Source organism: Geotrypetes seraphini, chromosome 11 (assembly GCF_902459505.1).
Source record: "Geotrypetes seraphini chromosome 11, aGeoSer1.1, whole genome shotgun sequence".
Lineage (NCBI taxonomy): Eukaryota > Metazoa > Chordata > Amphibia > Gymnophiona > Dermophiidae > Geotrypetes > Geotrypetes seraphini.
The window spans coordinates 99,964,554-99,976,269 of record NC_047094.1 but is presented as its reverse complement, the minus strand read 5'-3'; the positions used below and the strand labels follow the sequence as shown (position 1 = coordinate 99,976,269).

Below are 11,716 nucleotides of genomic sequence, written 5' to 3'. Positions count from 1 at the left end.
AATTAAGTTATAGCCAGTAACAGGCTGAGGCGAACAGGCGTAGTAACAAACCCAGCCCAGTCCAGGCTCCAAAAGAAACAAGTCTCGCTATGACTGTTCAAGTGGTCCAGATCTGTCTCACAGCTAGAAAGAATCCTTTCCCTAGCAATTCATCATTCAGCATGTCTCACAAGAAATAAGCTGACATCTCCACAAAATGGCTATGTCAAAACTTCTTGGATTAGGCAGAGAAGGAAAGGGATTGGGCCTTGTATAACACCTTTTTGTAGTTTTACCGCCACACTCAAAGCAGTCTACATAAAGGTACTTCAAGCATTTTTCCTAGCTTTTATTTAGTCTTTTTTTATTTATTTAGTACTCCACCCTGTCACAAGCAGATTCTATCTAATGATTCTATATGTCTGGCAATGAGGCTGTGCTCTAAGCCAACTTGCTATTAACAACGAGCGACTTCAAATCATTTTGAAAAGAAATTAAAACCCTGCTATTCAAAAAATTTATCCAGATGTCTTAACTCTACCCCCTTTTCTCCTCCTTCCTTACAAATTCCCCCTCAAAGTTTCTCCCTCTCCGTAATTCTTTCTCCTCAAAGTCTCAACCATGTAAACAGCTCCCCAAACTGTAAATTTCCTGAAACTGTCCAGTCATCTTTTTGTAATCCAAAACCCTAAATTGTAATTTTCCTGGAAATGTCCAGCTAGTTTCTTTTGTAATCCGCCCAGAACTGCAAGGTACGGGCGGAATAGAAGTCATTAATGTAATGTAATGTAATGTAATGTAATCATGTCTTGGGTAGTCTGGTGAACTACTACCACAAAGAGAAAGTCATGAAAGCAGTCCCAACAATAATAGAGATGTTCAATCTTATCATTTCAATGGGTTATCAATATACTCATATAGTACTGTATATGCAGGTTTCCAGCTGAAGAAGAATGGATGTAGGTCCTCAAGGTGTAAGTTTCCTGTATTCAAAAAAATGACTTTCAGCAAACTAATTTTAGTTGTAGTAAGTGAAGTACTAACAAACATTGAAAAAACTGACAGCAACCTGACAGATATTTGTTAATCATTTATCATTTATTTCAGGTTTGCTTAGATGCCTTATTTGCAATAAAATTCAAGGCAGTTTACAATTGTAAATCAAAAGAATGAAAGGCACTTCATAGAAATAATAATAAAAAAAAAAGAATACAGTTGGGCAAGTTATGCAATCAACAGGGCTCCCAGTGATTTCCAGAGTCCAATTCAAATGCTCTTGCCTGGCTTTTAAGATTATTCACGGCATCCTTCCTTCCCTAATCCCACTATCTTTCAACTCCTCGTGCCCTGACTCCACCAGGACCGCCCATAAATTAAAACTATCCTTCCCCTCCCTACATGGTATTCTCCACGCAGGTAAACTGGGAAAATCAGTTCTTTTCAAAATCACAGGTCTCTGGAATGACCTTACTATCCCGCTGCGGAACCTGAGCTCCCTCCATTTATTCCGCATGCAACTAAAAACCTGGCTCTTCTCTAACATGTAATTTCTTTTCCCTTACTTTTCCGCTCGATTTATAAACTTATGTAAACCTTTTCCTACCCTTTCTCATTTTTAAGTTCTTGTAAATCGTGCTGAGCTCTACTTCCATGGAGATGATGCGGTATATAAACTTAAGGTTTAGTTTAGTTTAGTAAAAGACTACATTTTGTTGGGAGAGCTTTGTCCTACATTCTTATTTTGTCTTACTATACCAGCCCTCATCCATCCTATAGAGTGGAAGGAAGACAACTGAGGAATGAAGAAGACTGCTGTGTGCAGGCAGGGCTGGGTGTGCTCAGAACTTTGTAGTTCATGCTTCAGGGCAGCAGTTGCAACCCAGTGACATCGGATGATATCATCCACTTGTATGCTTGACTCAATTCTGCTTGTCAATTGAATGTAGAATAAGGTTACCTTATGTCCCTGATTTTCTGGGATTGTCCCCCAATTCAGACTCTTGTCCTTGACAATTCCTTATCTGGCAACCATCTGTCCCTGATTTTAGCAATGAGGACAGAGGTGCCATAGTCGGCCTATTCCTACCTTTCTTGCCACCTCTGTACGTCTCAGCCGGGTCCTGCCTCTTCTGACGTGCAATGGGGACAGGATCTAGCTAAGATGCACAGCATAGTTGATTAGAGCTTTTGCATCGCAGCACTATACTTCTGTGCTGCCACCAGAGGGAAGAAGGCAGGAGCTGTAAGAGAAAGTCTGAGAGGCCGGTGGTTGGAAGGAATCATTACAGTGTGTTTTTCTTCTTTGTCTAGAACCACTTGGCTTGTTCTCTTTTTCAACAAAACTACACATTTTACTGGTTACAGCCCACATAATTCTTTCAGTAACCTATGGCTATAGGGATGGCTAACTGAGCTAATGCTTGAGTCTAATCACTGTTAGCTTTTAGTGAAATCAGTGACTGGAACACTCTGTGCATTCCAACATGTGTTATTAATTTATTTAGAATAAAATAAATAAGAAATCACATGGCCAGGAATCCTTTGGCTTTTCTGTTGAAACAATACTAATTGTATATTCCAGAAGTTCTTTTAGATGTTGAGCTGTAAGAGGGAAAGAGAGAGACGAAGATGGCTGGATTGGAAGGAGAGTGTGGCATAGTGGTTAGAGTTACAACCTCAGGTTATGGGTTCCAAGCCTGTGCTGCTCCTTCTGACACCAGGCAAATCACTTAATCCTCCACAGCCCCAGGTACATTACAAAGATTGTGAACCTGCCAGGACAGAGAGGGAAAATGCTTGAGTATCTTATTTGCCACCCATTCTGAGCTCCTTTGGAGGATGGGCTAAAAAATTGAATAAATAAATGGAAAGGGGGGAGAAAAAAGTGGAGATGGCTGAATTGAAAGGGTGGCGGCGAAAAGATGAAGATGGTGGCAAGTAAAATGCGCGCAAGACAAGTGAACACAAGACATGTAAGCGCAAGACAAGTGAGCATAAGATAACTGCACCAAGACATAAGCGCGCAGACAAGTTAGCGCAAGACAAGTGAGCGCAAGACATCTGAGCGCAAGACAATTCAGCGTGAATGATTTCTAGTAAAAAGCACGAGCATGACATTTGAGCGCAAGACAAGTGAGCGCTGGCCACGCGCTTTTCTCCCGTCACCAGATTATAGCGTGCAGGATCTTATAGTACAGGGATCTCAAAGTCCCTGCTTGAGGGCGGCAATCTAGTCAGGTTTTCAGTATTTCCACAATGAATATGCACATAGATCTCAGTTCATAGTCAAATGCTAATGTAACCATGCCTCCTAATAGAGGTGTGTAACTTTCAGTAAGTTCTGATATTTACATTATTCTAAGTTTAGCACCTGTAGTCATTTATTTGTGTTTGTCTTGCAAGATATTTTTGTTCTATGAATTCTCAAAATGTGTTAAAGCTAATTTGCATAATAATCTTTACATGACAGAATATATTTTTAAAGTGTTTATGAAGTTCATTATCTCATTGTAGTTTTTGAGCTTAAAATAAAATAAATTCTGGACTCAGTAGTCGTATAGTAATGTATTTATTTCTGATTAACTGAGTCATTTAACAAAGCATAATATAGTGAACATATAGAATGTCTCCCAGGGCAAAGTTAAATGCAATATAAGTATTAATGAACACAATTAAACATGACGTGAACAATGCATGATTGTCTACAAATGCATGGATGGTAAACACTTGTACAAACAAATGGGGGGCAACTTTAAATGTCCCATCCATGAACCAATGGCCATGTTGCTCCTACACCTCAAAATTAATAGCATTGTGAATAACAATTAATAACAATGTGAATAATAACATTGAAATGTTACCATATGACCACCACATAATAGTTTACAAATTAAATTATAGGTGCTATTAAGAATTTTTGCACCAATGTAATTTGTTCAATGGCACTTATGAAGTTTTATTTATTGTTAGAAATACAAGTTGAAAGCTAGGTAATGAAAGGAAAGATGATAACTTAAACTGGTAAGGATGGTAACAGACCAATATGACTGTCAGTATGTTCAGTAATGGAAAAGAGCATTCCAAACAGTTTGAATGGAAAAGACAATGACTTCTAATAAAATATTGGTGGTTGGTGTTGAGGTGTTGGTTCCAAAGTCATGGGTGGAGCGGCGGAGGGGGATTGTACATGTGGGACACCGGGTGGGGCTTTGAATGGGGGGGGGGGGAGGTTGAAACAGAGGATAGGGTGGGAGAGGAGGTGGATGCTAATATATCTGCAATGACAAAGAGCATTATAAGCAGTTTGAAATTGAAAAGACAATTACATAGTCAAAATATAGGCTGCTGATGAGGGTGAAAGCTCATTTGTCTGCTCCCATTTGTCTGCGCGCTTATGTCTTGGTGCAGTTATCTTACGCTCACTTGTCTTTGCGCTCATTTGTCTTGCGCTTAGATGTCTTCCACTCACTTGTCTTGGCACTCACTTGTCTTCCGCTCAATTGTCTGCGCCCGTTTGTCTGTGCGCATTTGACTATGAACCGATGAAGATTATACTTTTTCTGGTGAAAAATTTCTATGGGAAGGCTCTACCTAACCTAACCCCCATCTTATCATGCCTCACCCGATCCAGGTGGCCCAGATCTGCAAGCCAAAAATCTGGTAACCTTAATGTAGAAATCACATTTATTTCTCATATTGCTTTTCAAGTGCAATCAGGGACAGATTACAAGTTTGTGGGCCTTAGGGCCAACAAGCACCCCCTCCTCTTTCTTTCCCAGCCGCAACTGCCAAGTACTGTACATAGTTTTATTATCCATCACACAAGGAACACAATATACACGAAACTGCGCAAGTGTTTTAAATTTATATAAGTATGCATAAAACATCAAGTTACTGTTAGTGTTATAGGTACTGACACAGACATGAATAAACGGTAAACCTTCAGGGATTCAGCAGAAGTTATAAATGAATTTATCACATTCCTGAAAAATACATCTGGACTATATATGTAGACTGGTATGCAAAGCCTACATTTATAATGAAACCCCCCCCCTCCCCTCGTCTCCTCTCCCCGAAATCAGTCATTTAACAATGCTAGCAAGAAATATTTGTTAAATCTTGGATAAGTAGCATAAAATCTGTATTATTATTTTAGGATCTTGTCAGATATTTGCGACCTGGATTGGCCACTGTTGGAAACAGGATATAGAGTCTTATAGACCTTTAGTCTGTCTCAGTATGACAATGCTTATGCTCTTAAATAAAAATAAATATAATCCCCCCCCCTACTTTCCAAAGTATAGCACTCCATAAAATGACTGAGGTCTGAGACTTTGCACCAGCGTCCATCACTGTGCATTGTGGGATTTGTAGTCTTGCAGCCTCCATTTAAAAATCGGCACAGAGAGCAGGGTAAAAGAAAACTATGGGAACAGGAACCGGCTCGGGTCTGGGCTCGCAGAACAGCACCACAGTTCGCAACAGGCGCCCCCGCCTAGAAGGTCTCCGGAACCCCTGGCGTCGGCCCGGCCGGAAGCTTTTCAGCGGCGCACGGACGGGCCGGAAGTGGCCGGAAGCGGGATGTGAGGCCGGGCGGGCGGACCCGGAGCAGCGGCGTGTGGCCGGTCCGCTCCGAGTAAGGCGCCGGGGGTCGGGGAAGCCATGGCCACCCGGCGCTTGACGGACGCGTTCTTGCTCTTGCGGAACAATGCCGTGCAAAACCGGCAGCTGGCGGCCGAGCAAGTGAGTACTTCCCCCGCCGGCCTTCGGGGTTCACGTAGCAATGCTGCGGTGAGTCTCCCTCCTGCGCCGTTTTTGTTCTGCCTGCACAGTGCCTTGTCCTGCACTCGCCCTTTTATCTTGTTCTTCTCGCCCATTGTGCCCTGCCAATTTAGCTCCTTAGTCTGTAGTTCTTGTGCTGTGCACCGCCCGCTCAGCTTCTTGTCCTGTACCTCTCTACCCCCATACTCTGCTTGGTTCCTTGTCCTGTGCTGCCTGTTCAACTTCTTCTCTAGCTCTCATCCATTATGCCAGTGGTCTCAAACTTGCGGCCCGCCAGGTACTAGTTTGAGGCCCTCGGTATGTTTATCATAATCATAAAAAGTAAAATAAAACAGTTTCTTGACCATATATCTTTTTAGCTATAAATTACATTATTATTATTAAGACTTAGCCAAAAGGAAAGATTTTATAAACTATAAAGAGTTTTGTCTCATGCAAAATTGTCATTTCTTTAATAAGACATTAACTATTTTTTCTGAGGCCCTCCAAGTACCTACAAATCCAAAATGTGGCCCTGGAAAGGGTTTCAGTTTGAGACCACTGCCTTAACTGTATCCATGACATCCTGTTTGTGATTGGGAAGCAGAGCTGAGATTGTGATGTCATAATGCCTCATTCCACCAATAAGAGCCAGCCTCTCAATGATGTCACAATGGCTTGACTGTCCTGTTCTCCCCTCTGCCCTCCAACCCAGCCAGAAGATTAACTGTTCCCCTTAACTCAGTGGTCTCAAACTTGCGGCCCGGAGGCCACATGCAGCCCGCCAGGTACTATTTTGAGGCCCTCGGTATGTTTATCATAATCACCAAAGTAAAATAAGTTTCTTGATCATATGTCTCTTTAGCTATAAATTACAATATTATTATTAAGATTTAGCCAAAAGGAAAGATTTTATAAACTATAAAAAGTTTTACCTCGTGCAAAATTTAATAAGACATTAACTATTTTTTTCTGAGTACCTACAAATCCAAAATGAGACCCAGCTTCTTGTCCTGTACCTCCCCTATTCCATATGTTGTGTGTTCAGCTCTTTCTCCTGGAATTCTTACCTGTTCTCTATATGGCCTATTCTGCTCTTTGGCCTGATGCTGCTCACTCAAGCTCCTTGGTCTGTGCTTACCCTGTGTAAATTATTTGTTCCTCCCCCAACCCTGTGCTGGCTTCTCATCCTTATCCTAGTTCCTCCCCTAAGCTGCGTGCTTAGTAATAATTTTTTTTTTTTTACCTCTACAAAAATCAGGGTACTTGCCTTGAAGTTAACATGTTTGTACAACTAAAACAAGAGAGAATATTTTACTCAATATGTAATTAAACTCTGGAATTTGTTGCTGGAGGTTGTGGTTAAAACAGTTGACTAGCTGGGTTCAAGAAAAGTTTTGGACAAATTCCTGGAGGAAAAGTTCATTACTTCAATTAAGATAGACTTGAGGGTAGGCAATGTGGAAATATGCATGCTATTTGTGCTGAGCAGCCCGGTCACAAACAGTTGTGTCTTTTGTTTTGTTTTAAATTTGTGACTTGCCCAGGATCAAACCTACAACATTTGGCTGCTGCAGCAGGAACTCTAACCACTAAGCCACCTCTCCACACTGTGCAGGGTTCTGCTTGAGGTATGATAAGCAGCAGCAAAAAAAATTCCAAGGCTGGAAGGTTTGTTATTTTGGGGTTTTTTTGGTTCATCAGAGCTCAAGCTCAGGAGGAGTTATTACAGCTCCTGCCTCATCAGCCTGAGGTTGTGGGTTTGATCCTGAGCAAAAGTTTTAGAGTGATTTGAATGAATACAGCTGTTGTGCATCTGTTATGTGAGTATATATCCTATGCCTAACACCTGTATTCTGCCCATAAGCTTTGGACATACACTCGCATAACACTTCTGCCTTCACCTGCAGTGCTACTATATTATCTTAATGTACATTATTGATTCTGTTTGGCTGTCTGATTACAGGTAGATTGTAAGCTCTGTCAAGCAGGGATTGTCTCCTCATGGTAAATGTAATGTACAGTGCTGCGTGCATCTGGCAGTGCTATAGAAATAAGTAGTAGTATGAGAGGTGGGTAGAGGATGCTGAAGGTTCTAGAAGGTCAACCGAAGATGATAGTGGTCTTGATTAGGGTTAAGAAGCACTTAAGAACAGGTGAGTCTTTAAACCAAATCTGTATTTAGGGTAAGACAGCTCTTAATATAGTTGCTTTGGTAAGGCATTCCAAAGAGAAGGTGCCTGACAGAAGAAAGCACAGGCGCATGTAGAATCCAGATTACCTTTTTCCCCTCTCTATTCTCTGCTCATCTGAGAAAAGAAGAGTATGAGATGGGGTGTAGGGAACAAAATGGGAAGAGATAAGAGGGAATGCTAGAGTGCATAACCTTGTGACAAGTGTGACAAATTGTATTCTAGAGTCAACTGGGCAAGTGGTTTTGCTTCAGGTGGAGGTGGGGGGTGGGTAAATGTGGTTAAAATGGTTTGCATGACATAAAGGGTCATTTTCAAAGCATTTAGACACACATAGTACTTATGGTACTATTGTCTTAGTGCTTTGAAAATGAGCCCCCAAAGTATTCTAATAGACGTATTCTACACAGATTGAAGTTTACATAGTTTATGCCAGCCTTCCCCAATCTCTAATATGTTTAATAAACAGGCTACATAACATTTTAACATGCATTACCTGCTAACGACAACCCTGTGTTTAAAGTGTTCTTTTCTGACATTGGGGCAAAAGCCTTTAGAGCAGTTGAGCTTTATGGGAAAGGACAGTATAATGACTTATGCATTTACCTGAAGTTGAAAGATGAGTTGCCAATTGTCGTATTTAGTTGTGTGTTGAACCTTACCTACGATGATGACTTTTTTTTTTAGTTCTTTTCCTCATAATATAAAATTATGTGCATTGTGTATTTCTATGTATCATCTGTTTGCTTTCTGTGAGGGGGAGGGTAGAGTGATGGTGCACAGGTGGTATCGGAGAAGTTTATCTTTAAATGTTTGACTTTTAAGGGTCGATTTACTTTCTCTCTTCCTAAAGACAAAATTGGAAAATCCCTTTTCTTTAGCATCTCTCCAGACCGGTACAGTTCACTGATGGGTAATAGCTCACCATGACCAGCAGGAGAGACTGAGACAAAACTTTGGCTGTAATACTGATAGCTGTGTTTTCCTCTAACCCAATGGTCTCAAACTCACACCCTTCTTCCCTCCCTATTTCCATGGTCTGACATCTCTCTCTCCTTCCTTCCTTTCCCTTGATCTGGCATCTGTCTCCTTTCCTCCCCCCCAATGCCCTGGATCTCTCCCTCCCCTCCATGGTCTGGTATATCCTTTCCCTCCCTCCCATGGACTTGGCATCTCTCGTTCCTCTCCTCTCCCTTGTCTTCCTTCTCCCTCATTCCCTTCTCTCCCCAGTTGGGTGCATCAGCATTTCTCTTCCTCCTTCCCTCCCCCTCTTCCCTGTACAGCAGCATTTCTCTTCCCCTTCCCCCCCCCTTGCTTGTGCAGCAGCATTTCTTCCTGTTTAATTTCTGGCAGCTCCCTTGCTGCACTTGTTTTTCCTTCAAGGTGGAAGACGTCAGAGAGAAGGCTTCCGACACAGGTGCAGATAACTCGAGGAGCCGCCACCTTTGAAGGAAGAACGAGTGCAGGAAGGGAGACGTCCAGAAGCTAAACACGTCATCACGTCCAGACTGCGGACTTCAAAACAGTACCTGGGAGCCACATGTGGCCCTCAGGCCACGAGTTTAAGACCACTGTTCTATAACCAGGCTTAATGTGGAATGAACCTCCATTGGTGATAAGACCTGAAATTATTTGTTTTTTCAAAAGCATCCTAATTTTATTTAGATTGGTTTAAGAATTCTAATAATTGTAACTTTATTTTGTTGTGTGTATAGGTAGGGGTTTTGTAATATGTTCAAATAATGGTTAAAATCTCCACTTAGGACTATAAAGATGAGTGGGATATGAAATTACTGAGTGGATCATCAGTTAAATAGTTCAAGTGTCAAAATCAGGCTTGTTCATATTCTGAAGTTGTAGCATCTTGCAGACCAGTATCAATGGATTTGTAATAACTATTTGATATACTAGTGACAATTAGAAGCATTTTAAATGCTCTAATTTTATGTTAAAATAGAGATTTAAAAATAAAAACCCTTCATGGTGAGTAGAAAACATGACAAAAATAAGCATTGCGTGTTTTTCAACTTTCCCCAAATTTCCCTTTTTTGGGGAAAATTTCTTCCAATCACTTCAAAATTTCTGGAAACTTTTACATCTCTCTGCTGAAGTCTTCTTGCAGTTGGCCTGATAAATATTACCTTACAGACTTAAGAACATAAGAATTGCCACTGCTGGGTAAGACCAGTGGTCTATTGTACCCAGCAGTCCGCTCACGCGGCAACCCTTAGGTCAAAGACCAGTGCCCTATTTGAGTCTAGCCTTACCTGCATACGTTCTTGTTCAGCGGGAACTTATCTAACTTTTTCTTGAATCCCTGGAGGGTACTTTCCCCTATAACATCCTCTGGAAGAGTGTTCCAGATTTCTACCACTAGGCTCATTGTATCTACCAGACCAGAATGCTTAATTTAGGTGTAATGATTAATGCAGATGGTAAGCTTTTGTAAAATTTCCTCAGACGGAATTTTTTTTTTTTTTTTTTTCTTTCAAGGAAATCTGTAATTATAAAGATGTTTTGTGACTTTGACTTAAAAGTGCTGCTATTTAATTTCTTAGCTTAGGTTAAAATTAATTAGCATAACGTTTTCTACAACTTACCCCAATATGCTTTAATTTTTGTTGACAATTACTTAGTATTTGCTATGAAGTGGGATTGCCTCGGTTCTCCAGTCAAGAGGGCAAGAACAGATGTTCAGTTTTGAATTAACTACCGGTAGCTTTTATTTCAGCAGCTTCCCGGGCATACTGGGGTGCAAATGTATTTTTCACCACACAATATATATGTTTGCAACACCTACAAGATATATATATTTTACAGAAATTTTGTGCATTACCGTAAATACTGTGGTGGGTGTTTTATAAAAGAGCAAATTTATTTTTCAGAACAAGGAATGGTTCTGCTCTTCATGTTTACCTCTTTATTCTCCTACTTACCAGGCAAATCAAGCATTGAGTGATTGTCCTTTTTAAAATGTGTACCTACCTAGCCAGTTAGGCGCAATCCCTCGTTGTAGAAGCAGAAGAATCACATGTTTTGTTCTGGCTTATTCAGAAGAGTGTATACTTATTTTTAGTAAAATTGCTTGTCTTATTTTTCAGTAAATCTTGATAATTTCTGATCTGACTATGCTCTGTCTCAATTTTTTTTTTCTGTCCCCAATCGGATGGGGCTGATGGCTGCAACCAATCACTTCAGGAACTGGATGAGGTATCGCTTTATGTCTCTTATAACAGCTAGTCTAGCCAGAATTTCACTTTAATGTTGTAGCATGCCATATAGATTTACTTTATTTTTGTATTTTATGTAAAATGTTTTGAAGAATTTTATTACTCGAAGTGAGGAACAAGATCACAGTAGTGAGCAACTCTGTTCATTGTTAGAGTTGCAATATATGTCATATGCTAGATTGTGAAAACATAGAACGAGTAAATTGCTCCATGCACAGGTCTTCCAATTCTTACATGCTCTGCAAATGTGCCTCACACTGCAGCTGTTCCCATTCATTGATGTCCTTTTAACATAACAGGCTTAAATTCTCTGGTGTGTGTTTTGGTATAGTGACAGATCCTTTACAGATTCTGCTGACTCTACAGAGATCACTTGGCTTGGCTAGAATGAGCCCATTCTCATAAATCCAGCTTCATACTGTCTGTTCAGGAGGTCTCTATATCAAACAATTACAGACAGTCCCCATTTTACGAACATCCGACTTGTGTCAGACTCGTACTTACAAATGGGGGGTCCTGCTCTACCTTCAGTGTCCCAATGCGCCCTTCTGCCTC

General features: G+C 40.8%; 1 protein-coding gene across 4 annotated transcripts in view; it reads left to right on the top strand.

Annotated features, from left to right (window-relative positions):
• The first annotated feature begins 5,411 nt into the window (after window positions 1-5,411).
• STX16 (syntaxin 16) overlaps window positions 5,412-11,716 on the top strand; it is a 46,178-nt gene continuing 39,873 nt past the window's right edge. Inside the window, exons 1-2 of one of the 4 annotated variants that reach the window (XM_033962570.1) lie at window positions 5,413-5,769; window positions 11,130-11,141. In XM_033962570.1, coding sequence (XP_033818461.1) covers window positions 5,641-5,769; window positions 11,130-11,141 — 141 coding nt within the window. In that variant the 5' untranslated portion in view covers window positions 5,413-5,640. Of the gene's footprint in view, window positions 5,770-11,129; window positions 11,142-11,716 lie in introns of all 4 variants that reach the window. The other 3 variants (XM_033962572.1, XM_033962571.1, XM_033962573.1) reach the window with 3 other exon arrangements.